Raw genomic sequence first — 27,924 nt, 5'->3', positions numbered from 1 at the left:
TATCCATCTGGAAATCGCCTCTTAAATGTATGCTGGCACGACTTATCAACATTTTATATCCTTGCAATAGAAAGGCAGTTTCCCTAAGGAGAGGCTAAAAAATGTTTGGTTTTGATTTTAGTTTAACCCTTAGCCTCACTGCCTGCAAAGAGGCCAGGAGAGACCGGGCATCAGTCAAGGACAAGGTCTCCCATGACCACCTCCCATGACCCTCCATATGTAGGGGTTGAAAGTGATCATTCAGCACCATCCTGCTAGAGGGACCAGGCTGCCTTTTCCTCAACAGTCCATCGAGTCTTAGCTTTCTGCCCAATGGATGGGCAGTATAACAAGACTGGCAAACATTTATTTTTTAAAGGAGAGGATAGGAAATGATGTCTCTTTATAAAACACAACTGTGGAAGGTCTCCTGTCTTAAACCCTTTGGTAGATGGACCAAAGGTCTGATCCAGTGTAAGGCAGCTTCTTACGAAATGGAGAGGCATCTGGTCTTACACAGAATGGTCTGTTAATTTTTTTATTAATCCAAAATGAATATAAAAGCATAGAGGTAGCACATAAGCTAATCCATCTTGAACATATCACTTGGAATTGTAGGTGGAGCTGTATATTAACTTTATTTATTTATTTATTTGAGCGTTTGTATCCCACCATTCGTGATGAATTTAAAGTCAAGGTGGCTTACAAATAAAAATACAAATCCCAATAAAAATTTAAATCAAACCTGACAATAAAAAAATAAACAGCAGTTAAAAAGAGGGAGTGTGAGAGTTGTCCTTGCTCTACTAACCTTGCAATGGGATTACTGCAATGTGTTGTACATGGGGCTACCTTTGAAGACAGTTCAGAAACTTCAGTTAATTCAAAATAGAGCTCTTAGGTTACTAACTAGGACTGGTCCATATTATCATGTGATGCCAGTCATTCATCAGTTCAATAGCTTGGGACCAGAATATCTATAGGAATGTCTCCTCACACCTGTATCTGCTTGGACCCTTTGGAGGCTTTTATTTGGATGCCCCCGCCAAAGAGAGGGGGCCTTCTCAGTTGTGGTACCCCACTTATGGAATGAACTCCCCAAAGAGGTTCACCTGGCACCTACGTTGTTATCTTTTCAATGCCAGGTAAAGACCTTTCTTTTCTCCCAGAAAATTAGAGACCTAGTTTTAGATTTTTATCAATTCCCATGCTGGTTATTATTTTGCATAGTATTGTATTTTATTCTTTTAAATATTTCATTGTGTTTTATATTTTTAACTGTTCTATGGTAGTTTAGTTTTCAAATAATTTTTAATCCACCCAAAGAATATTAGTTATTCATTGGATTAGACATCGGATATAGAATTCACTTTTTCTTTTTAGTCACATTCTCTGAATTTGCAATTGTGTATTTACTAAACTTTTCCATTTAGGAGAAAGATTTTATTTCCAGAGAAAATGCATAAATCTTTCTTTGAATCTTCTAATTAACATTACAAAGAGATATTTGATTTAACAAACATATATATATTTAAACTCTGACAACATATTTTTCTTTCTTCTAAAAAGTATATTTACACAATTGCCTTTTCACATGAGAATGCCTAGTTCATTTGAGAGATCAACAGTCTTTTATTCTGACAACCTTTTGTCTTGATTCAGAAAACTAGCAGAAGGCTGATACATGCCACTGTCTCTGTGGATAAACCATGCCCACAGTGTGCCAGTCTGTGCACATGTAGATGACATGATGTAATGCATGAAGTTAAACACTCACTAAAAAGAAGGTTGGTTAAGATCCCACCCCACCACATTTGCAGAATCTTAATAGTGCAGGTGGCTTATAATAAATTGATACAAATATATTTTTTAAAAAATATTCCAGCAGATTTTGTCTGCAGATAGACTTTGAATTTATTTATTATTGCAGTCAGTTTTTTTTATACCATATATATTTCCTTTTTATTTTAATTCATTTGATATCTTGGACAGTGTGGAAATAAATAAATTGTTAAGAAAATAGCTCCTGGGAATAAATTAGAACCGTGTGTCAATATTGACTTGACGCTTTTAGCTTAAATTCCCTGCATTTCAGCCTTCTTTTTAACATTATGTTAAGAGTTCACTGAAAGATGAACCTATAATCCTATAAATATCCACTCAGAAGTAAGCCCCACTGAGTTCATTTGGATTTACTCCCAATCTAACTTCAACATGCAACAGGATAGCATCCTCCACCACACCAGAGGTAGGTAGGCTAGGGGGTGCAGGACAGGCTATATCTGGGATACACAACCCTGTCTTCCGAGACAAAACAACAATAAAAACAACAACTATATCCTGTGTGAGGAGAGGTGTTTGCTGGAAGCATGCAGCTTGGGGGGGTGGGGTGGAAACTACAGCAAATGTTGCAACCCTGCTTACTTAGCACTTTAAAGTATTCAAAGCACTGCACCTAGATTATCCCAATAACCTTTAAAACAACCCTGCAAAGTATTTACTATCCCTACTGCATGTGGGGATGGGGCAGGGGCTGAGGCTAAGAGGCAAAGGTTGATATGATGGTAGTGGGCACATTTATTTAAACTTAACCGATACCATCATATTTCATGTAAAAATGTGTTTTGACATTTAGAAGGAAAAAGGCATGTCGGCGAGGAAAATTTATCCCCCTCAGGAGTTTTAAAGGGACTGCCCTCTGGCCTGAAGTCACACACTGCATCACCTCTCACTCAGCATCCATCTTGTGCATTGCCTATGTTGCTGATCAGGCATGGGGGAACATGAAACCCCAGTGTAAGGAGGACCAGTTTCTTCAGGGAATCTGGCTATTTCTGAGATCCCAATTTAGGGGGCTCTGCTTCATGGAACCAGTAGTCAATAGCTCTTCCTAGCTACTGCTTAAAGCAACAGTAATGGCATGGCTGTTGTTTTTACTGTTTGCTTCTTTAGGTTTTATATGACTTTAAACTGCTCTTAACATATTTAAGGGTGGGGGTACCAGACTGGGTTTGCTGGGTCTGGGGAAAGTAGCAATTCTGGAAAACTGATTGTTCGGAGAACCCTGAGCCTGCTCTTTTGACCTCTGACAGGCAATTAAGGGCAGGGTCACCTGACAGGCTTAGCTGGGCCTGGGGAAACTAACAGTTTCTAGATAATGATTTTGAAATCTCTCCCCCAGCCTTCAGACAACCCTAAGCCTGCCTTTTTTAAAAAAATACCTCCCAGGTATTTGAGGGTAGAGCCACCTGAAAAGCTTGGCTGGGCCTAGGGAAAATACAATTCCCAGAGAGTGAATTTAAAAATCTCTCCCCCAGTTTTCAGACAACCCTAAGCCTGCCTTTGTGATCTCTGAGAGGTATTTAAGGATGGAGCCACCTGACAGGCTTAGCCAGGACTGGGAATAGTAGCAGTTCCAGTAAATGGAGTTTAAAATCTCTCGCACAGATCAGGCAAGCCTAAGCCTGCCATTTTGATCTCTGAAAAGGTAGTTAAGGATGGAGCCACCTGACAGGCTTAGCTGGGCCTGGGGAAAGTAGCAGTTCAAGTAAATGGAGTTTGAAATCTCTCCCTCAGGTTTCAGACATACCTAAGCCTTCCATTTTGATCTCTGACAGATATTTAAGGTTGGAGCCACCTGACAGGCTTAGCTGGGCCTGGGACTAGTAGCAGTTCCAGTAAATGGAGTTTAAACTCTCTCCCACAGCTTTCAGGCAAGCCTACACCTCCCCTTTTGATTTCTGAAAAGGTATTTAAGGATGGAGCCACCTGAGAGGCTTAGCTGGGCCCGGGAAAAGTAGTAGTTCCAGTAAATGGAGTTTACAGCTTTCAGGCAAGCCTAAGCCTGCCCTTTTGATCTCTGACAGGTAGCTTAGGCTGATTTACCAACTGTGCCCTTATCTGGACAGAGATAGCCTAGCTACAGTTATCCATGCTCTGATAACCTCTTGTTTGGATAACTGAAATGCGTTATACATGGGGCTGCCTTTGAAAACGGTCCGGAAACTTCAACTGGTACAAAACTGGGCAGCACATTTACTAACAGGGACTGGCCAACGAGACCACATCACGCCAGTCCTCTTCCAGATGCATTGGCTGACAGAGATCCTCCCGCCACTGGTTTAAAGGAAGCAGCCATTATTGTAACTATCAGCAGGAAATTAAAAGACGGCAAAAACGTTGCTCATGGTAGTGTTTAGATGACACGCTAAGCCATGGTGGTTAAACATTTTGAGCTAAACATTATGGCTTAGGGTGTCGTGTGAACCATGACTTAATAGTCTCAATAGGCTCATAGTTTCCTGAATGCAAAAGAAAGAAGTGGGGAAAGAAAGCACTGGTACTGAAGAAGAGCCCAGACAATGCATTGAATTTAAATTGAATTATTGACAGTGGATGGTACATTTAACCTCTATTCTTATTTTCACTTTGTTTTATAGACTAAAATATATGTGGAGTGCATGGGCTGCTTAACAGTTTTCTCTATAATTCTTCTCTATATCGAATTTATAGTCTCTTTTCCATAATCTGAAGAAAGGCTTTTGGAGAAGTTCTCCAGGGCCACATTAGGGTGACCAACTGGCAGGATTTCCCTGGATCTGTCCGGGTTTTTGTTCTATCCTGGATGTCAGAGTGGATTTTCTGTAATTTTTTATAGTGTCCGGAAAGACATGCTTTCCCCTTTAAAGCCACCATTAGCGGGGGGGGGGGGATGATGTGAAGGCATGTAATTCCTCCCCTGCTCCAATCAGGGCCTTAAAGGGAAAGGTGTGTCATTCCCAGACATTATAGAAAAGGCCCCGACTGGAACAGTGGGGTATGTGTGAATGACATGCTTTCTCCTCCTCCTTTAAGGCCCTAATTGGAGCAGAGGAGGGAAAAGTGCACTTTCCGGGGCCTCGGGAAAGCAGGTTATTCCCTCTCACCACACTAATAGTGGCCACTCCCATACTGGATGTTCTCTTTTTTGGTTTTCCAAATATGGTCACCCTACTCCCATGTACATTTTATAGGATCTCACCCTAAGGCATGTATAGGATTGAAATGTAAATATGCTGATGGTGGAGAGTTCAATGGCCACAATCCAGAGCATAAATCACTACTTGTGAATAAGTAAATAAACAATAAAGCTAGAAGTTAGTTACTAATTATTGGACATGTTATAAAAAATGGGCGATGGCTATTATTAACTGCAAGCCATGGCCTACTGTAAATAAACTTTTAAAATGACTTGTTACGTATATTTACTGTGATACACAGTCAAACATTTTCTTCACTGTTTGTGTGTGTTTCTTTGAAGAATATTTTCAGAACTAGAAAGACGCCAGAGGCCAGAATGGGATATTTTAGGAGCTGTGCTGCCTACCTATTTTCCTTCTTTGTCCTCTTGGTAAGGTCTGCCATTACAAAATACTTGACATGTAACATCAATACAGGACATGTTTCTCCCTGTCTCCACTCCACTGTATTGACTACTGCAGCCTTCCTCAACCTGGTGCAGTGCAATTCAAGTGTTTTGGAGTACAACATCCAGAATTCTCTGACCATTGGTCATGCTGGCTAGGTCTTGAAGTCTACAATATCTGGAATTCACCAGACTGGGGAAGGTGGAGCAACTCACAATGCTGTTAGGTCACACAGTTCCTACTATTAAAAACAGTGATGATGCTTTTGTCATCAGCAGCCATGTCTAATATCTAATATTGTTCAGACGCATTGCCTTTGTCCATTAGGGATTTTTATTGCTTTACACAAGAAACTTACCTCCCACTTTTTCACATCCAAAATGGAGGTGCAGAAAGGAGCTCACATAATTACAATGTAACATCAATACAACATTAAAGAACAAATAACAATGCAAAAATACAAAAGCACAAATAAACTTTGAAAATTAAACAAGAGCCAGGACTGCACAGAAAAGAAACTGATGGAGCAGATCAATTAAAGTCTTTTGTACCATATGTGAAATGATAATAAATACAACGAGCACTATCCAGTCTATGAACTTAATGCCCAATGATCTTAATGGAAGGGATTTAGGCAGCTACTCAACATTCCCATAGAAATCCATGGAACTTAGAAGTGGTTAGCATTGCCTGGATAGTGTCCAGTTATCTCCCTTCGCTCACCAAAGGATTTTTGATCCAGTGGTTTCATAGACCCTCCAAAATAGCACAGGAGGTAGCATGGGGGTACTGCAGAAGAAAGGGGGAGTTCTCAAAAATTGCCTCCCTCCCCATTACATTCAGAAGACCAAAACAGACACATCTTTAAATCTGTGTCTTGTAGCTACATTTTTCTTTTCTTTTCATTTTTACTCTATAGTAGGCATGTGGGGGTGGGGGCGGGCGGCAATCCAGATCTTAAAAGCCCCCCTGGCCCCCATGCTAAAGTCCCAATCTGCATTGTACCCCCTTGTACAGAGTAAAAAGGAGGAGAGATGTAGTGGCTAGTCACGGGTTTAAAGTCGTGTCTGATTTGACTCACATTAGCTTCCACTCAAGCAAAGAACTGTCCATGAGCAGTGGGACACAGTTGGATACAACCCAGAGTTTGCTGCATCTTATTGGTCCTTGTGGTTAACAGTCTGTAAGGAACTCTATGCATGTTGTGTGGATGCAAAAGATTTCAGAAAACTGGTTTGTTGATATGGATCAACACAGCTACCAGAATTTTTGGAGTCTCCTTGTGGCATAGCTATGCCGAATGTCATGGAGGGCTTCCACACACAGTCTTCGGGGCGCCCCGAAAGCGCTTCAGGGCGCCCCGAAACTCCTAGTGTAGCTACCTGGTCAGAAGAGACGGAGGAAGAGGTGGTGGCGGCGGCGGCGGCGGCGAAAAGTTCCCAGGGCTCGGCGGCTTCCTTGCAGCCGAGTCCAACTCCCCGCCGGCCTCCTCCTGCTGCCGGCGAAAGAGCCACCCAGGTTGGAGAGCTCGGCGGAAGAGCCCGCCTTCTTCTGACGAGCTCTCCAACCCGGGTGGCTCTTTCGCCAGCAGCAGGAGGCCGGCGGGGAGTTGGGCTCAGCGGCAAGGAAGCCGCCGAGCCCTGGGAACTTTTCGCCGCCACCACCACCGCCTCTTCCTCTGTCTCTTCTGACCAGGTAGCTACACTAGGAGTTTCGGGGCGCCCTGAAGCGCTTTCGGGGCGCCCCGAAGACTGTGTGTGGAATCCCCCATGATGAGCGCCTTCACTTTCAAATTTACCACTACACCACCAGATGCCCCAAACATTGAGTCTACCTGCTCTTTTCCAACACAGATGTACCTGAAGCTGATTGGGTCTGAAGCAGCAGCCCTGTAGTTTGAAACCAAAGATTTTCTTCCTTTTCCGCAACTTCTTTAGTAGATAGCTTCAGATTTATATTTTGTTGAAATGTGTGCAATGATACAGTACTTAGGAGCAGGTCATAGGGCTTATAGACTGTTGAATATGTGACAAGGAGGCTGTAAAAGATCTGGTCAGATGAAGTTAATTAACGGTAAATGAAGGGCAGCTGCTTTTTATGTGTGTAGCACATCTTTGATCTGCTCTACCCTTCAGACCTCTGTGGACAAGGTAGTTAAATACAAACTAGGAGGCCTATTTTAAAGACATTAAGGCCCTCAGGGGCAAGGAGTGACAGCCCATGCAGCCATGAGCTGTTAGCTTTATTCATTAGAGGACATTAAATATGTCAAAAAAGAGAGTAATGTCCCTGCACTTAGTTCAGCCCGAACACTGAATATTACCACTGCTTTGGGACATATCACTGAGCCAGCGTCTGAGAAAAATTTGTCATGCAGGCAGAGAATATAAGGATTCATCTTCCTCCTTCTCCACCCGCCCCCCTCACTCTCTATATATATGAGAGATACATTTGTGTTGCAAAGATATAGGTTCAATGTGTATCTCTGGCCTCAATTCAAAGTGCTGGTTGTTGCCTGTGTCTCTGTCCATACGCGCCTAACACTCTGAGATCTTCATCAGAGGCCCTTCTTTCTGTGCCCATGTTGGATGAAGTGTGGTGGGTTGTTTATTGAGGAAAGGACCTTTCCAATGGTGGCACGCCACCTTTGGAATTTCGTTCCCAGACAGCAGGGCCAGCTCTAAATATTTTGCTACCCGTGGTAGAGAAGAAAATGGCAACTCCCCGACCCTAGCCGAAGTCAAGGTACTTAGTGCCCAAGAAAAGCCAAGTTATTTTGGCAACTGAGGCAGAAAAACCAAAAGTGCATCTTCTGTACCTCCCTGGCAGAAAAATGCAACAATAACGAATTAAATAACTAATAATTTGATGCTGTATTATGACATCCAAAATCTGCTTCCTGAGGTGGCTGTCTCAGTCTGCCAAATGGTAGAGCTGTTCGTGCCAAACAAGCATACCTGGTGCCTCCTTTATTTTACTAAGCCACCTCATTTGTTTGAGATTCAGATTAGATTTCTATGTTTTCTGTGTTATTTTATGCTGATTTTATACATCTTGTTCTTAATACCAACTGTCTCTGCAGAGGCCATCAGTGGGGGAGGAAGCAGCAGCCAGGTACATCTCCACCGTGCCTGGGTCTAGCTTCAGCTGAGAGCCCCCTCCCTCCTGTTACCAACTGCCACTGCTGAATTTTGCAACTAAGAATCTAGTGCCTGAATTTGCTTTGCTTTCCCCCCTCCTCCCAATCCCCTTTCCTTTTGTGTCATGTTTTTTAGATTGTAAGCCTGTGGGCAGGGACTGTCTTAAGAAATATTTTTTTAAGCCGCCTTGAGAGCTTTTTTGGCTAATGAAAATTGCTAAAATAAATAAATAAAATATCAGCAAAATCCAACATTGCGCAAGCAGACCTCTAGTCGTGAAATAGGACAGTTGGATTGTGGGCAGACAGAAGTGCAGTTAATCTAACTTTTTAAACAAACAGACAAAGGTTTTGCTTATTTCATGAGTGAATCAAGAGACAGTGCGGTGTAGTGGTTAGAATTTTGGAATGGACTCGAGAGATCTGGATTCTAGTCCCCACTTGGCCATGAAGCTCACTGGGTGACTTTGTGCCAGTCATAGACTGTCAGCCTACAACACAGTCACTATGGGTTCTTTGCAAGGGTGGGATATAAATGTAACAATAATAAAATTCTTAGAAAATCCTAAGGAGGTTCACTTGGCACCTACATTATATGCTTTTAGATGCCAGGTGAAGACCTTTTTATTCTCCCAGTATTTTAACTGTCTATAAATAAATTTTAACTTGGTGTTTTAAATTTGTAATTTTGCATTGCTGCTGTTTTTATCTGGTTGAGCTTTTATATTGTATTTTATATTATGGTTTTATACTGTTGTTTTATACTTTGAATGTTTTTAATTTTTGTGAACCGCCCAGAGAGCTCCGGCTATTGGGCGGTATAGAAATGTAATAAATAAATAAATAAATAAATAAAATTCAAGAAACTGGACATTATTCCCAATGGCTCAGATTTTGCACTTTCTTTCGACTCTGTATGGCATTTTCTTTCTTTGCACATTAGCTCCTATAATCTATTTATTTATTTATTTATTTATTACATTTTTATACCGCCCAATAGCCGAAGCTCTCTGGGCGGTTCACAAATCTATCCCTTGATTGTCTCTTCTTTTATTCTTCTTTTATTCTGATTTTGCAAGTAGTGAGCTACCCAAAGTCTTGTTTCAGTAGGAATATTAACTGAGAGCCAAGTCTCAGTGCTGACCTTAGGCAAAATTTTATCACCATCCCTGGTGTGTACCCAAATTCATTTATTTAACACATAGAAATGGGTATTAGAGGCAGGATGATGGAATAACCCATCTCCTAGTACCTTCTGCCTGTTGTTTGTGATAAGACCAGTCCTGTTGAGTACATTATTCTGACTGCAAATAAATAATACTGCCCTTTGGCATCTGAATTTGACCCAGTTTTTGTTGAATTTAAATTTTGGCAACCAGTGTGCTAATAGACATGATGTGTATCAACATAATTTGCCATACAGTGACTGACTCATCTCTCTCTCTCTCTCTCTCTCTCTCTCTCTCTCTCTCTCTCTCTCTCTCTCTCTGAAAGAAGCAAGCTAGATGTAGTATTTATTTATTTATTAATTTATTATATTGCTTTACCACCTAATAGCTAAAGCTCTCTGGGCAGTTCATAAAACAAAACTTTAAACCATAAAATACAATAGCATAATAAAAGATACTATAAAAACATTAGGGATGCAATCCTATACATGTTTAGACAGAAAAAGTCCTACATCTCCTTGCATGATCCTGCCAGCCATGGTGACAGGAATGCTGGGAACTGTAGGATTTGTTTTCTGTCTAAACATGCATAAGATTCCACCCTAAATTAATTAATTTCTGTTGCAAATTGCCCAATACCTCAGTGCAAAGCTATTTAAATTTTACAAATATTTTAGTCCAATAAAAATTGCAATATATTTGCAAGCTGTGGTGGCTTATGCTTTGTTATAACGTAACACTGGTAAGGTAAGACTGTTAAAGACCTGGTCAAATGAATCACTAGCATAAAGCAACTTGCACTCAATGTTTTCTTAAACATTTTATGAGAACTTTTCGTAACCTATGGTTCAACAGTATTATAAAGTGTCATTAGTTCCATTATAGCTATATTTTCTTTGACTGTTTCTCAAATCATTATGATTGGCTTGTTTGAACCTGTCACTTAGATTACTTTTAGCAGCTTATGTTGTCTTCGCTGTGGAAAATCTTAACGGTGTATCTATACAATATAAAACAAATCTAACTTGAGAACAAGGCATAGCTGGTTTAGAAGAACAATGTTTGCTTGTAGCACAATCCTAACCATGTTTACTGAGAAGGAAGTTGCAGTGTGTTCAATGGGATTTAGGTTCCTTGTAAGTGAGTTTATGATAGCAGGCCGCCTGAGATAAAAAAAAAAAAATCAAGATTTTGTGACTGGCAGACCAAAAGGGACCTTAGTTATAGACTACACTTGTCAGAAATTGTGTAAAGAATTTCTAGTCAAAATGCAGCTTACATTTTTTTTATTGTTTATTCATTTATTGCATTTCTATACTGCCCAATAGCCAAACCACTCTCTGGGCGGTTCACAAAAATAAAAACCATTCAAAGTATAAAACAACAGTATATTTTAAAAAGGATATAGAATACAATATAAAAACCACAGGGGAGCAATCCTTTGCACCCTGGGAGGAGCACTGGATGGTTTGGACCTTCTCTCCACAAGCAGAAAGGGAGGTTCACAGGTGGACACCTTCTCAGTGTGACGGTAGAAAGTTCCACCGGTGGAGTTGCATTTTGATTAGAAATTCTCAGTAGAATATTTTTTTCTATTTCTTTTAACAGATAACTGTAACTATCCAGTGTTAATAGTATGTGAACAGAAGTAGCTTCAGAGATGGCCACCAACTTGTGTGAATTTAAAAGGAGATTTGACAAATATATGGAAAATAAAGCTAACAATGGCTACAGTACCATATTGCCTCCAGTACCAGAGGCAGTACACCACTTGCTGGGGAACATGAGCTATTGCATTTGTGTCATGCTTGTGGGTGACACAATCCATGGGCATTTTCATGGATACTGTGCGAAAGGAATGCTGGTCTAGGTAGGCCATTGGTCTCATCCATCAAGGCTCTTCTTATGTTAGTATGTCAATAGAAGGAGAGTAATTATGACACCTCTTGTAGTAGTAACCAGAAGTGCACATTTAGCTATCATTGAAGGAAGAAGACACCCTGGATTTATACAGGAATGATTCGGCCACCTGAAAAGAAATAGGATGGTCCCATTTAGAGCACCGAGTTTATACAATTTATTATTATTGTTAACATATATTAGTCACATCACTGCTAGAAGAAACCTTTCTTATCCTCTTAATGGGCAGTAATCAAAAATCGTTGTAGGCATCTTAGGCTGGAGGTAGCTATTTCTCAGAGTGCTAAAAATAGCGTTACCCCAATTTCACCTCTGGTAAATTGGTTTTTACAGTGCTTCAAATTCTATAATCAAAAATCTGTAATCAGCTTGACCAGAGGTGACACTGTGATAAAAGGAATATGCATGCACACCCTGAGAAGTGGAAGAATTTTCAATTGCATTAAGAATTATAGTTACCTTGAAATACTAGAAATCTTGTAATGGGACTACTGAGTCTACGGAGCAGGGAAGTGTTCAACTTAAACACTTGAGCTGCCCAATCCCATCTTCTCTGAGCTTCTCTCACTTCCACTGCTACCCCTCTCTTTAACAGCTCCACTGCCCCAAGAAAAGAACGTTGCCATTTTACGTAAGAATCACATGGCAAAATTTCATCTGGACACCTCCCCCCCCCCCAAACACATCCCTTTAACTCTTCTTCCAGGGCTGGCCTTGAGACATTTTGCTGCCTCAGGCAAATAACAAGATGGTGCCTCTCCCCCACCCCCGGCCTCATTTCACATTCAAAACCAGTCGGGCTGGGTGTTAAATCTTGCTTCAACAATGGCAATGGGACACCATCATCTTCTGCATCTGAGGCTCTCTTGGGGGGTCCAGGGCAGGCCACGTAGCACACTCAGTTTTGTCTGCGCTATGCCCCTCAGCATCTACCTCACCTTGCTTAATGGTAGGTCTAGCCCACTCTGCTTCTATTCTGTTTTACCATAGCTCACCCAACTCACTCTTTCCAAATACAGTGATGGGGAAAGTAGCTGAGAGAAATCTTGAGATGTAAATGGCTGCTAGGGAAAGGCTCAAGCATCCTTCTCTCTCTCTCTCTCTTCCTCTATACTATTAAGAATTGGGTGACTAAAACCACCACCATCAAGACCTCTGAAGCATAGGATGCTGTAAAGAGAGCCCGGGATTCTCCCATGTCACCTGCCTTGCTGGGAGGACTCCTCCCAAAGTGGTTTAAGGCTCACGTAAGGCAACGAGTGGACAACATTCCTGTATCTTTATGGTTGAAATATGGATGGTGTAAAATAATATGTGCATGTTGTACTGACCCCTCTCCCCCCCCACACAAAATTTATAATCTATGACGCGGGGATCCAAAGACCCTGGGAGAGTACAGAAGGGGGAAGAGGTGAGATTTGAGTCTGCAAACATGCACTAGAACAGATTCATAACCAAAATTTTACTTTTGCTACGAAGAATAATGTGAAATCAAAAATTGTACCCTTTCTATTTCAGGTCCAGATTATGTACAAAATTGTGCTCTTTATAGATAGCGTAAGGTTTGATACTGTTACAAACATTGTCGTGTCACATAGTATTCTTCTGCCAGCAAAGGCACTGATTTTGAGAGGAAATTGTTTTTAAAAGGGAAAGAAGAAGCTTTATTTTTCATAAATCAAGACCAAATAATGATTCCCTCAATTCACATATAACAGTTTCACAATCAGACCTATCTTGACAGGGGGGGAGGGAAGGTACATATTGCAATATTTATTATTATTTTGCATATTCTGACAAGCATGTGTTTGCATGCCAAAACAAATATGTACACTTCCAACTATATAGCATACAGTGCCTGACATGTTTCTCTCTATGAGCAAATTTCCATTGTATTTTGCTTCCTCCGTGACTATCTTATTCCAGGGAAATGAATAAAGCACATTTAGGAAGGTGAATAATGATTTCTGCAATGAAGAGGGTATCTGCAATAAAATGCATGCATCATTATTTCCCAGCAGTGCTGGCTCCAGGTTTTGGAGGGCCTTTGGGCAAGACAGCTCCAATGGGCTGCCCTCTCTCAGCAAGGCCAGATTCCGGCTGGACATCAGGAAAAACTTCCTCACTGTTAGAGCAGTACGACAATGGAACCAGTTACCTAGAGCCATTCAAGAGGCAGCTGGACAGCCATCTGTCGGGGATGCTTTAGGGTGGATTCCTGCATTGAGCAGGGGGTTGGACTCGATGGCCTTATAGGCAGGCTCCTTCCAACTCTACTATTCTATGATTCTATGAGGCTACTTTCTCACCATCATGGTCATCAGCTGCTCCTGCTCCTCATCCTTTCTGTTATCTTCCAACCACATGCTTGTCTGACAGGCAGAACATCTACTGTTCCTCTTCCTTCTCACCACCTTCTGAGTCAGAGCAAGAGGCAGGGGAACATACAGGTTCCAATGGTGAAGAGGAGGAGCGACTCCAGGGTATTCTTGTCAGTGGGTGCCTGCTGGGGTATGGGCCCTTGACAGGTGCCCAACCACACCTACCTTTGACTCAGGCCCTGCTTCCCAGCCCCTCAGACTTGATCTAAATGGTGGAACAATATATAGAATTCTGAGGCTGCAACATTAAAGTGCGACAATCCTATTTGTACAGGCTGAAACTGTTGGGAAGCCCGTGTATATATTATTTCCTTTCTTATGTTATTGATATACATAAATTCCTTTGGTGTGGAATTTATTGGATGTCAGCATCAACGTTATTTTTAAGATACCTGATTTGCACACAGCAGTTTCTAGACTAGAGGCAGTCAAGAGGCAGCTGGACAGCCATCTGTCAGGTATGCTTTAAGGTGGATTCCTGCATTGAGCAGGGGGTTGGACTCAATGGCCTTAGAGGTCCTTTCCAACTCTACTGTTCGATGATTCTATGAACATGCCTTACCAGAGCATTCCCCAACTTTGTGAAAAGGATCTTCAAAGTTGTTAGATATTAACCTGAAACACTTTTAATGCTCTAGTCTGCATGTCAGGTTACCAGAAATACAGCAGGGCCACCATACTTTCCTGGTGACTATTCAAGCAAGGTGCTGTAATTTATTTATTTATTGCCATTTTATACTTCCCAATAGCCGAAGCTCTCTAAATGCCTGTTACTATTGACAGGAAGATGTATGTTGTCTTAACTGTTCTATCATTGTTGTTTTGGGGATAAATGCAATGTTACACGAGCAGATGTGCTACTTGAGTTTCTCTTCCCCTCCACTTCCCTTCACCCCCACCCCCCAAATTTGCTCTGGAGGTTCCCCCAACTCTATGGAGCAGAATGGAGGATGGTGTGGGGGACTGCAGAAGGGAGAGGACATTCCATGTTTCACTCTGTTCTGCTGATAGAAGAACAGTATTGTATAGAACCCGTTCGTATCATCATTATTCATTATTTTGCATAGCTTCTTTCTTTCTTTTTTACAGGCCTCCCTTTCCCTATCTGTACATACCTTCTTGCTTCTTACACAGAGAATGCTGCCTTGGGAAATGGACTAACTATGCAAACTTACTGTATAAGTGAATGATGAGAACAAAGAAAAGATTTTTCTCCTTTAGGAAACACAGAAAGCTAATAGAATCTTGAAGTTACCAAAACAAATTTCTTGCCAATGGAAGTGGAATTCATCTGATTCACTTGCTGGAAAAAGGCCTGCATTGAAAAATTGTCTTGTAGGGACTAAGAAACTCAAACTAACGCCATACCAAATTTTCATGACATATGATTTTTGATGCAAAAAGTGGGGTTTGGGGGATTGCAAATAGCCCCTTGCAGGGAGGGAGTTGTCAAGCCTTGGTCAAGTTTGGTGTCAAGTTCTGGTACAGGGAGGCCAAGGACAAAAGGAGGATAACATGGTCAAACACTGGCCAGGGGCCACGTCAGGCAAATCAGGTGCCATAGGTAGGAGACTTGATTGCAGGTGCACTAGTAGTAAGATACTGAATGTTGAGGCCATGCGTGAGGGGCAGTCTGCATTGCTAATTGGTTCAAAGACTTGCTCAGATCGAGAAATCAATGAACCAGAGTAATAATAATATCCAATGTTAGTCCACTTAAAGTAGACCCATTGAAATGAATAGGACTTAGTTAGACTAACATTGTATACAACTCACAGAGCCAACCAACTGCACTCCTAATCCATTGGTTCCTCAGGTCACCCGACCTGGCCAATTTGATGAGAAATAACTTCTCTGGCTCCTAAGAACATAAGAAGAGCCCAGCTGGATGAGACAAAAGGCTGATCTAATCCAACTAGATTGATCTGGTTTCCCACGGTGGCCAACCAGAGGCCCATGGAAAGCCCACAAGCAGGATTGGAGTGCAGTCATTCCCTTCCCTTCTGTTGTTCCTCAGCAGTACTAAAACTCCGCATCATTCCATGAAGATGATTGGTGAGTGATTCGGGGCACATAAAGGGAACACAGAGCATAGTTAAACTATGGAATGTGTTGCCATAAGATATAGTGATGGGTGCCAACTTGGATGGCTTTAAAAGGCGGTTAGGCAAATTCCTGAAGGAGAAGACTATCAATGACTACTAGTCCTGAGGGCTATATGCTACCTCCAGTGTCAGAGGCAGTATGCCTATATGCATCAGTTGCTGGGGAATACGATCAAGAGGGTGCTATTGCACTCACATCCTGCTTGTGGGTTTTCCACAAGCAGCTGGTTGGCCAATGTGTAAACAGAGTGCCAGACTAGATGGAACCTTGGTCTGATCCAGCATGGCTCTTCTTATGTTCCTATGTTCTTATGGTGCTTCATTCAGAGGTATGCTGCCTCTCATCCTGGAGGTAGTATATAGCTATTGTGGCCAGCAAGACTGCTGCTGCCTGAGTCCCTGGTTTGAGTCTCTGGCACCTTACAAACCCCTGCCATAGTAGTGTTTCACGATTTTTCATACCTGCTGGCAGCCCCAATATGTTGCTGTTTAATACTTGTTTTTCATTCTCAAGATATAATCAAAACAAATTGATACCAAATGGATAGCAGACTGGACTAGGCTTGTTGTTCTTAATAATCATTAGCATTTCTATTGCACACATCAAGTGTTTACCTCACGAATCAATACGACAGCCCTGTGAGGCCGAGCAGCATTATTATCGTTATTCCAGCAAAGCAATGGGACACTGATACTGAGGCATGGTGGGTCACCCAAGACCATAGCGTGAGTTAATAGCAGATGTGACATTTGAACCAGCAGCCTCTTGCCTCTGTCATAGGCACTCCTCTACAGCAGCTTTCCCCCCCGGATCTACTTTGTCACAAAACTTTACTTTGTCTCAAAAGATGACCCTTGAAGAATAAAAGGAGAATATGCATGCCTTTCTATTATACTTGGTCTCTTTGCTGAACATGCTTTGCACTGGAACATTTGATACTTCAATAATTGTAGAGATCAAATGTATTTACCAGGCTTCTCTTCTCTATCATCTTACAGGTCTTGTAGAAATTTGCCTGATGCACCCCCTCGATGTGGTGAAAACCAGGTAAGGTTCTGCTTGAACAAGTTTTATTGACACTGGAAGGCATCCAAATTGGAAGCTGTCAGAACTCAAAACGCTAGAACTTGTCCAAGTAAGATAACTTCTCCCTTTAATGGCATTTATATTTACTTACTGTGTTTCAGCGCATTTGACAGGCAGAATTTGAATAGCGTGATGCATTTCTGCTTGGAGGTCATCTGGAGGTGCTAAATACTTCTTTATAAAATGTGCTCTCTTCAGGTGACAGCCTGAGATCCTGTTCTGTTTTTTAAAAACAAGGGAGGAGGGGAGCGCAGTGTGGTTATATTTTCTTTCCGACCATATTTATCATCTGAAGTAATGTTTTGACTTGAAACTAAAAATGTCATATTGCCTGAAAAATAAAATAATATTGATGGTAAATGTGACTTGCTTTTGAAAGATATGCTTTCGAAAGTCAGCAAAAATGAGAATTCTTTAAACTTGTATTTGCACATGCCAGCTGGGTGGTTTCATGCTAACTACCTTTCGGGCATGTTCAGTGACTTCCAAACATACAATTATAGCTGGCCAAGTATCACCTGTTCAATTGGTTTGGGAAAAACACTAACCTAAACATTTAATTTAGCTCCATAGCTGTAATCATATTTAAGTTAAAAGCGGAAAGATCAATTTTGTTGTCAAGTTAAATGTTTTCCGATAGCATCCCTAAATAACCTTTGCAGTCACGATTTGAACTGGGGTGGATTGGGAACAGCTCCTGTCTTTCTCTGCCTTCTGAATTTCACACACATGTTGATTGTGTGTCAGGATCTCTACATCTCTGGATACCTAAAATTATAAATCTGAGGAATTTACCCTGCTAGTATGTTTATGTGTCTATATACCTTTTCAGGGTTGTTGTTTTTTTCTTTCTTTCTGTCTTTAGATTAAACATACACAGAAATACAGTAGCCTGTTAAAATAGCTATTGAATTTTCCCTCATACTTGGGAATAAAAATTTAAGATTTCTAGTAATTCCCCTTTTAAGCATATAGAAAGCCTTTTGCATCAAAGATGAACAATTTTGAGTCCTATTGATTTCAGTGGGAGAATATAGCATGTGCTTAAGGACCAATCTTGAGCACAGGTAGAATAGTTACTTTTATGGTATCCATTTTTTTTCAACCACAAAAAAAGCACAAGTCAGTAATCATCATCTGAAAGCACTGACAATTTGACTAAAGAAGAACTAATCAGGAAAAATAAAGTAATATTAAATACATCTATCAATATTTGCATGGTTTTAACATGTAATTTTCCTCCTTCTTGTGTCTACAAATATTTGTTCAATCTGGTTTTGCAGGGATAAAGTTTCCTGGAAAATGTCAGTGTTCACTGAGCAAGTATTCTCAGATATCAGACTGTCAGCTAGGATGCATATGTTTGCCCTCAGTTGCTTGGGATTCATCTTAAATGGAACAAAAATAATAATGTTAGGGCCCACATGATCAATAAATAAACATTTGCTCATGAAGTAATTTTAAATTACCCACTAAATATTGCAATGCAGTTCTCAGCTCATAAAATGTACCAAAATGGATATTTTAGGGAAAATGTATGTTGATATGTAGATTGTGAGAAAATAAATAAGATGCATATTTCAATGCAATTTTTTTTTTAAAAAAATCAACCATGCAGATTAATGCAGAAATGGGATAGAATGGGTTTATGAATGAAAGCAAAAAGAGGGAGAGACTAGCTCTGGTGCTGGTGAAAGGATTCTTTATTTTTCTTGTTTAAAAAAACTTTTTTTGTTTAAAAGATTTTTTTTGTAAAAAAAGCCCGTTTTGGATGTAGGGAATCCTTCTTCAGGGGCTATTTTGACGTATTAGCTGGTAAACAACTGTGGTAACCTGTTTTATCACGCAACTGTACTGACGGTTAGTCTCAAGTTTTCCCTCGTCGGTGCAAAGGAGTCGCCTCTCCAAGCTGCAAAATCACGAATGAACACATTTGAAAGTGATATGGTCCAGAAATATACTGATCTACTTAATCCCCATTGGAGATATTCATTTATTCATTTTTAATATGTTTGTTGCTGTATGTGCATAGGACTCCCCCCCCAAAGACTTTGCACCTTATGTGACATGGGGGGGGGGTTGAATTATGCAGCACAGCCCCACTCATGTGGTGAAGTAACTGAGCTTCAAGATGTCTAAATAGGTCTAGTGGCAGCCAGTATTCTGTTTTTCCTTAGATCCATCTAATTAGAAGTATGATATTCTTGGTGGCTGCTGGTACTGGCATGGCAATTCTATGCGATTTGGCTATTGTTTACAGCCCATATGTATACAGATGTTTTTGTATACACAACATCCTGTACATATAAAAATAGAATGTCAGGAGGAAGGAATCTAAACTAGCCTAATCTTTTGCCACATGTTTAGACCATAGCTCCGTGGTAGAGCTGACGATTTGCATGTCAAAGGTTCAGTCCCTAGCATCTTCAGGCTTAACTGAGTGGAGTGGTCAATGCCTCCCTTCGCCAAGGAAGGGTCCCAGCCTGTTTGAAGGAGGCAGTGGTAAGACCCACACTGAAAAAGCCCTCCTTGGCCCCCACTGTATTGGATAACTACCGGCCAGTCTCCAACATCCCATTTTTGGGCAAGGTATTGGAGCTTGTGGTGGCCTCCCAACTCCAGGGATTCCTGGATGAGACGGATTATCTAGATCCATTTCAATCTGGCTTCAGGCCTGGTTATGGGACAGAAACAGCTTTGGTCGCCTTGGTGGATGATCTTCGCCGGGAACTGGACAGGGGGAGTATGTCCCTGCTGGTTCTGCTGGACCTCTCAGCGGCATTCGATACCATTGATCATGGTATCCTTCTGGGCCGCCTTGCTGGGATGGGTCTTGGAGGCACTGTTTTACAGTGGCTCCATTCCTTCCTGGATGGACGGACCCAGAAGGTGGTACTGGGGGACTCCTGTTCGACTCCTTGGCCATTGGCCTGTGGAGTCCCTCAGGGCTCTGTTTTGTCCCCCATGCTATTTAACATATACATGAAACCATTGGGGGAGGTTATCCGGAGTTGTGGGGTGTGGTGCCACCAGTATGCTGATGACACCCAACTCTACTACTCCTTTCCACCCAATTCCAAGGAAGCAGTTTCTGTGCTAAACCGCTGTTTGTTGGCAGTAATGGATTGGATGAGGGCGAACAAATTGAAGCTTAATCCAGATAAGACAGAGGTGCTCCTGGTCAGTCGAAAGGCAGATCAGGGAATAGGGATTCAGCTTGTGTTGGATGGGGTTACACTCCCCCTGAAGACGCAGGTCCGCAGCTTGGGTGTACTTCTGGATTCAGCCCTGAGCCTGGATACCCAGGTTTCGGCGGTGGCCAGGAGTTCATTTGCACAGTTAAAGCTAGTGCGCCAGCTGCGCCTGTTCCTAGAGATGTCGGACCTAGCCACGGTGACACATGCCTTAGTTACATCCCGATTGGATTACTGTAACGCGCTCTACGTGGGGCTACCTTTGAAGCGTGTTCGGAAACTCCAGCTGGTTCAAAGAGCTGCAGCCAGATTGTTGACCGGGGCTGGTTACAGGGAGCATACAACTCCCCTGTTAAAACAGCTCCACTGGCTTCCAGTCTGTTTCCGGACACAATTCAAAGTGCTGGTTATGACCTATAAAGCTCTATATGGTTCGGGTCCAGGTTATTTGAAAGAACGTATTCTCCCTTATGAGCCTGCCTGTGCTTTGAGATCTTCTGGAGAGGCCCTTCTTTTAGTCCCACCTTCTTCACAGGCACGCTTGGTGGGAACATGGGAGAGGGCCTTCTCGATGGCTGCTCCGGTGCTCTGGAACTCTCTTCCTGGGGAAGCTAGGCTGGCTCCCTCCTTGATGGGCTTTCGGAAGCAGGCTAAAACTTTTTTGTTCAAGCAGGCCTTTGGAGAATAATCCAGCCCTCCATCTATGTTAATGTTTTATAATTTTGTTGTGTATTTTTTAATTGTTTATGGTTTTGTTTCCCTCCCCCCCATGTATATTTTAAACTTTGTAAGGCCGCCTTGAGGCCCAGCATTGGGCAAAAGGCGGGATACAAATAAATATAATAATAATAATAATAATAATAATAATAATAATAGAGAAAGATTCCTGTTTGACACCCTGGAGAGTTGCTGCCAGTCACTGTAGACAGGGGTAGGCAATGTTTAGGGGCCATTAGGCATGTTTGGCAAATTTAGAGACTGTCCTGGGCACCACCACAAAATGGCTGCCTTGGGAAGTATGGCAATGGACAAATAATCTGCCCCCCCCAAACTGAGAACAAGGCAGATTTGGGGCTGAGCCACATCACACTAAACAACTCCTTTGAACCCAGAGTTTTCAGCACCAACAGAAACCTATTTCACAGCAATCCCAGCTGTCAGTAAGAAAATGTATTGGGGGCGGAGCCAGCGTGCCAATGGAGCAGTAGGAGAAATCGTTCCTGCCGGTCAGTAGGTTTAAAAAAATCTTATCATCTAAACTATCTGGGCTGGAAATGGTGAAGAACGGTGAAGAATGTGCAGGAAGCTTTGAGCTGCAGAAGGGGATTTAAAGAATAAAGCATTTTGCTGTGTAACGAACGAGTATTTAGAGGCAAAGTAAGGGGGGCAAGCAGAGGAAAGTTCCTCTAAGAACTTCAAAGAGCGGTTTCATAAGAAATCTCCCAGATGGAGTGCTTATCTCAAAGGGAATTTGAATGGTAGAAGCCAGCGTCGGGAGAGACTGATTGATAGCCACCCCTTCTTTAGCAAGCAGTAAATATTGTTAAACACGGCAATAAACCCCTCTGAGCTCGCTGACTGCCTGAGTCAAAAGCGAAACTAACTAACACCAGCCGTATTTGCGGGACTATATGCCACCCAAGAAGCAGCCTTCGGTGAAACCGAAGTGGGTCTCGCATGCTTCAAACAACACGATTAAGAGATTACAAAGAGTAGCCGAATTAGAGCCAGAAGAGGTGGACAATCAAAAAGACAAACAAGAAGAATCCACAAAAGTAACAAAAGAGCTTAAGATGGCTGCCAAAGTTGGCTCAGAGCCAGCAGGGCAGGAAGTGATGATGGAACAAATCTCAGCTCTGTTAAAAGGACTTAAAGATGAGATATTTATGAAAATTGAAACGGAAGCTGGCAAAACTAATAAAAGGGTGGATGATTTGTCTGCAGAAATGGCTATAAGAGACAAGCAATTAGGCTTTTTGAAGACAGAGGTGGACCAGATGAAAAATCAAGTTAAGAAATTAAAAAGACCCAGAATGAGCAAGAGGTGAAATTTAATGATCATGATAAGAGGCTGATCTCCTTGGAGGACAATTCGAGAAGAGTAAATCTGCGTGTTCGTAATGTGGGGGAAAAGAAAGGCAAGGACCTCAGGAAGAACATCCTAAGCTGGTTCAAAGAACGAGTCCCAACCCTGCAACTAAGTGAAGAAGATGTGGAGCGCATTCACAGGGTTGGTGGCTTCAGAAGTGGCTCAACTCCCAGAGATGTTTTGGTGAAATTTTCAAGCTATTACAAGAAAGAGCAACTGATGAGGGAGTTAAGAGCATTGGGAGAGCTGAAGTTCCAAGGAGCAACAGTGCAGGTCTTTAATGATCTGTGCCAACAAACTTTGGAATGGAGACGCAGTGTCAAGTCTATAACGGGGGAATTGAAGAAGAGGAAAATCCCCTATGCTTGGGGATATCCGATTTTTCTGCGTTTCTCATATAAGGAGGAAAATCATAAGGTTTTTTCCTTTCAGCAAGGCATGGAGCTTCTTGAGAGCTTAGGTTTGGGTCCACAAGGAGAAGCCGGTGGTGACGCAAAGAGTGATGATGAAGAAGAAAGAGGTGCAGCAGGGGGAGGGGTGTAAAGTGGATAATATAATGATGATAAGAAGCATAATCATATTAGGTCCTGCTGGCTCTGGGTTCCTGGCTGCCTTCCCCCCCCCAGGGTTAAATTAATGTCCGGAGTGTTAGACTCCCGGGGATATAATGGGGGGGGGAAAGATTTGGGAGGGAAAGGGGAAGTGGGGTGGGAGGGAAGGGTATGTTTGGGTTGTTGTATTGTTATGTATGTAAGTTAGGTTTTCAACACGTACGGGATCGAAAAGAAGATCAAGAAACTGGATATGGATAAGAAGATAAGAATCTCAACGCTCAATGTTAAAGGTCTGGGGGCAGTTGTGAAAAGGAGAAGGATTGAGCAATTGTTAAATAGGGATGGTTCTGATATAATCTTTCTGCAAGAAACTCATCAACCTAACGAAAAAACCAATGCTATTCGCTTGAGATGGCTTGTTTATTATGAAGTGTCATTGGGGACGTCAAAAAAAATATGGAGTGGCCATTTTGATTTCAAAAAGAAGTGGGTTTATGTTGGAGAATATTAAAAAAGATGAGAATGGGAGATATCTCATGATTAAGGGTCAAATGGAAGGGAAAACGTATACTTTGATCAATATATATGCACCAAATAATAAACAAAAAGAATTTTATGAAGAGGTATTAAGAGAGATAGAAGAATTCAAGGAGGGGTATGTCATTTTGGCTGGAGACTTTAATATGGTTATGGACAATAGAGTAGATAGGTCAAATCCCTCTGAGGTAGAAAAGAGAAACAACACTATTTTAAATAAATTAATTAAAGAAAAGGATTTTGTTGACTGTTGGAGAGTTCTTAGAGGGGCAGACCCAGGATTTACGTTTTATTCTCCAGTCCATTATACATATTCTAGGATTGATCATATTTTTGTATCTAGAGATTTTGTAACTAAGACATGTAGAATGGAACTAGGGGTAATCAAGGTAACGGATCATGCATTGGTAAGTTTAGAGTTTGCAGTTAGTAAGGATTACAAAGAAGCATTAAGGTGGAGATTGAATACTAAGATATTTAAGTACGATAAAGTAATTGAGAAAATGCAGAAGGAATTATCAGAAACTTGGGAAATAAACAAAAAGGGGAGAACAAGAACTGCAGTGGTCTGGGATACCATGAAGGCTGTGTTTAGGGGGAATTGTATTAGGGAAACGTGTAATCTAAAAAGACAACAGGAGGCAAGGCAGGTTACTTTAGAGAAAGAGATAATAAATTTGGAAAAAGAATATTGGCAAACTAAGAATAAATATAAATTAATAGAATTACAGGCAAAAAAAGGAATTAGAAAATATTAATTTAGAAGAGGTTCAGAGGAATTTAATATATATGAAAAGGGAATACTTTCAAAATAGTAACAGGAACTCAAAGATGCTTGCCAAGCTCACACAAAAGGAAAAGGCTAAAAATGGGATTGGGTCAGTAAAAAATAAGCAGGGCAATTATTGTCACATGATGAAGGATAAAATAAAAAAAAATTCAGGAATTTTTTGAAGATTTATATAAGGAAAGAGATACCCAAACGAAGAGGATGGAAGAGGATGTGGGTAAACTTTTGAAGAAAGGATTAGAAAAAGAGCATAAAGAAATAATGGACAATAATATACTGCAAAGTGAAATAGAGGAGGTCATAGACCAGCTTAAAGCAGGGAAATCACCGGGGGTAGATGGTCTAGGACCAAAGTTTTATAAAAAATTTAAAACATTAATAGTGCCAAAGTTGTTGAAATTATATAATGCAATAATGGAAGGGAAGAAGATTCCAGAGTCATGGGAGCATTCCATAATAATTTTAATTCCGAAACCGGATAAGGACTTGACTCTCCCTGATTCATATAGACCAATTTCGTTAATAAATCAAGATGCTAAAAATTTTTCAACTATTTTGGCTAAAAGGTTAAATAAATTTATAGCTAATTATGTAGGGGAAGACCAATGTGGTTTCATAGCAGGTAGACAGATGCACACATTAATAGGTAGAGTTCTGAATGTAATACAGGGGATAAAAAAGTCAAAGAATAAGGCGGGTATTTTAGCGTTAGATATTTTTAAGGCTTTTGATTGTGTGAGTTGGCAAACTTTAAAGTTAGTTTTAAATAAAATGGGATTTGGTATTAAATTTAGAGCAATAATAGAGCAGTTATATTCTAAAAACACAGCCGTAGTGGTAGTAAACGACGGAATAACGGATAAGATACGACTAGCCAGAGGGATGAGACAAGGATGCCCACTCTCGCCAGTCCTGTTTGTATTGGTGATGGAATTGTTGGCAAACACAATAAGAGAAGATGGGGAGATAGAGGGGATAGGTAGCAGTAATAAAATAAAGTTGAATATGTTTGCAGATGACTATTAGGGATCCTATAGGTAAAATGGAAAGAATTAAACAGCAGTTGAAAGAATTTGAAGAAGAATAAATTGGGCAAAATTGGAATTGATGTTATTTAATTATACCAAAAAGGAAGAGAAGGAATGGGAAGGGAAGGCTTCAGTTTTGAAAAGTAAAGAAAGAATTAAATATTTGGGTATTAAGATTACTAAAAATTTAGAAGATTTGGAAAGTGAGAATTTAAGTGGATTGAAAAAAGAGATCGTAGAAAAGTTAAAGAAGTATAAGAAACTGAATCTTTCTTGGTTTGGAAGAATAGCTTTAATAAAGATGAAAATTTTACCTAGGATCATTTTTTTCTTTAAGATGTTACCAATAAGAATTTCAGATTTAGAGTTAAAAAGTTGGCAGAATCTTATAAATAACTACTGTAATGCTGAGAAGAAATCAAGGATCAATAAAAGTAAATGGTATTTAAGCCAAAAGAAGGGTGGACTGGGTCTCCCAAACCTTGAGTACTATTATATAGCAAACAGGTTAAGACATATTGTTGAAGCAATTGTAGGGGTAGGGGACTTAGAATGGATGGAGGAAAATACATTAGGTAATATTGAGTTAAAATTGCAGAATGTATTTTTTAAGGAGAAAGGGAAGGGTAAATGGCTTAATGATTTAGATAATCACTTTTTGAAGTTCCATTGGGAACTTTGGAATAAATATAAAAAGGAACTGCTTTCAAGCAATTCCTCCTTAACACTGGTGATAATGCTAAAGAAATTTCCTGAAAACTTAAAGAATAGATTAAGCAAAATTTTAAAAGAAAAAAACAAATTGAAATTAAGAGAATGGTTAAGGGGGATGAATACAAGAGAGAGGTTGGAAGAAGTTTTAAAAGATTTGAAATTAACATGGTTAAACTAGGGGCAATTGAAACAATGGACTAAAAATTGGGTAAGAGAAAATGGAGAGTGTGGAGAGAGGACAAAATTAGTGGAATTAATTGAAAAAAAAGAAATTGATAAGGGACAAAATATAGGGACAAAAGGGTTAATGAGTCAACTATATATTATACTAGCTGAGAAAGGATTGTTGGATAGTGTCGGGAAAGTGGTTTGGGAGACTGATTTGAAGATACAAATAGGACAGCAGAGATGGGAAGGACTATGGAGACAGAGAGTGTTGAGAAATATGTCAGTAAGAATAAAGGAGAATTACTGTAAACTTGTATGGAGGTGGTATTTAACTCCGGTTAGATTAAATAAGATTAATAATCAGCTTTCAGCAGATTGTTGGAGGGGTTGTGGTGAAAAAGGAACGTATTTACATATGTGGTGGGATTGTAAACATGTGCAAAAGTTGTGGAAGATGGTGTTCTTTGAGATGGAGCAGATTGTGGGATTTAAAGTAGAGGTTTCACCAAGGATTGCATTACTCTCACTGCAAGAAGAACTTAAATGTAATAAAGAAACGAAAGAACTGATAACGAACCTGCTGATGGCTGCGAGGCTGATTGTAGCTAGGAACTGGAAGATTCTAAGAGACTATTGTATTGAAGAATGGTATAAAGAAGTGTGGGACATCGCTATAAATGATAAATTGACATGTAATATTAAAATGAAAAGAGGTATAGTAAAAACGAATGATTTTGAGGGTATATGGAAAAAGTTCCTAGAGTTTGTGTTCTCTAAAGGAAGTGGGAAACCACCAACAGATGAAACTATGAGTTTTTGGAAACAGGAATGAGATCCCGAGGTGGGGGGAGCACTGTTATGTTGAGTACGAATATGTTTAATAGCTTAAGTATGAATATACGATATCAAGGCAATTTTATATTTATGTATCAAGAGATTTTTATTTGTTGTTTTTGTTGTTATTGTTTTAAAAATAAAAAATTAAAAAAAAATGTGTCAATTTAAAAAATAAGTGGGAGGGGTAGGGCACCTTGGCAGATGCCAAGAAAGGTGTCTGGAGGCACAATGGGGTCTGCTGGCACCATATTGCCTATCCTTGTTGTGCATAATACTGAGTTTGATGGAACAATACTCTGACTTGTTATAATGCACTGTCCTATTTTCTTATGTAAAGAAAGTGTTGGGGGATGGGGGATCCCCTTTGCAGATCAAATTTAATAAATTTTCAATCCATGCAGTTGTGTCATCTCTTTATTGTCTCACCTCCTTTACTTGCAGATGCCCTAACCTGCATTCGTATTGTCTAACGGGGTGGCGGCATTGCGTGTACAGAGGGGGCATGAGGAGACGTTCCTCAAAGCCCCAGCATTGCTGGGGCTGTGTGGTGCCACTGAAAGGAGGAGGGGCTTGTGGGGTGATGCTAGCCTTCGAGGCCACTCCTCCTGCCCTCTTGGAAGCGTGGCTCCCTCCCTCCCTGTATGCAGTGTGGAGTTCAACTGGTCACTCTTTTGAGGGCCAAGTGGGAATTGTTGGCACACAGTCTGATTGGTTTGCTGTGTGTCTTTTTGACCGCTTCACACTGTAAGTGGGGTGGGAGCATCTTAGGTTGATCTGGTGGGTTTTTTCTTTTGGTTCAATTGGCCAAATTTCACTAGGTAGACTAGT

The 27,924-nt window shown here is 40.8% G+C and overlaps 1 protein-coding gene across 1 annotated transcript in view; it reads left to right on the top strand.

Moving 5' to 3' along the window:
- SLC25A21 (solute carrier family 25 member 21) overlaps window positions 1-27,924 on the top strand; it is a 368,445-nt gene that overhangs the window by 168,513 nt on the left and 172,008 nt on the right. The window contains exon 2 of the mRNA XM_063117825.1: window positions 17,098-17,146. Within this exon, the coding sequence (XP_062973895.1) occupies window positions 17,098-17,146 (49 nt within the window). The remainder of the gene's footprint in view (window positions 1-17,097; window positions 17,147-27,924) is intronic.

The sequence above is a fragment of the Elgaria multicarinata genome, chromosome 2, assembly GCF_023053635.1.
Source record: "Elgaria multicarinata webbii isolate HBS135686 ecotype San Diego chromosome 2, rElgMul1.1.pri, whole genome shotgun sequence".
Classification (NCBI taxonomy): Eukaryota; Metazoa; Chordata; class Lepidosauria; order Squamata; family Anguidae; genus Elgaria; species Elgaria multicarinata.
This window is presented reverse-complemented; position numbering and strand designations above follow the sequence as displayed.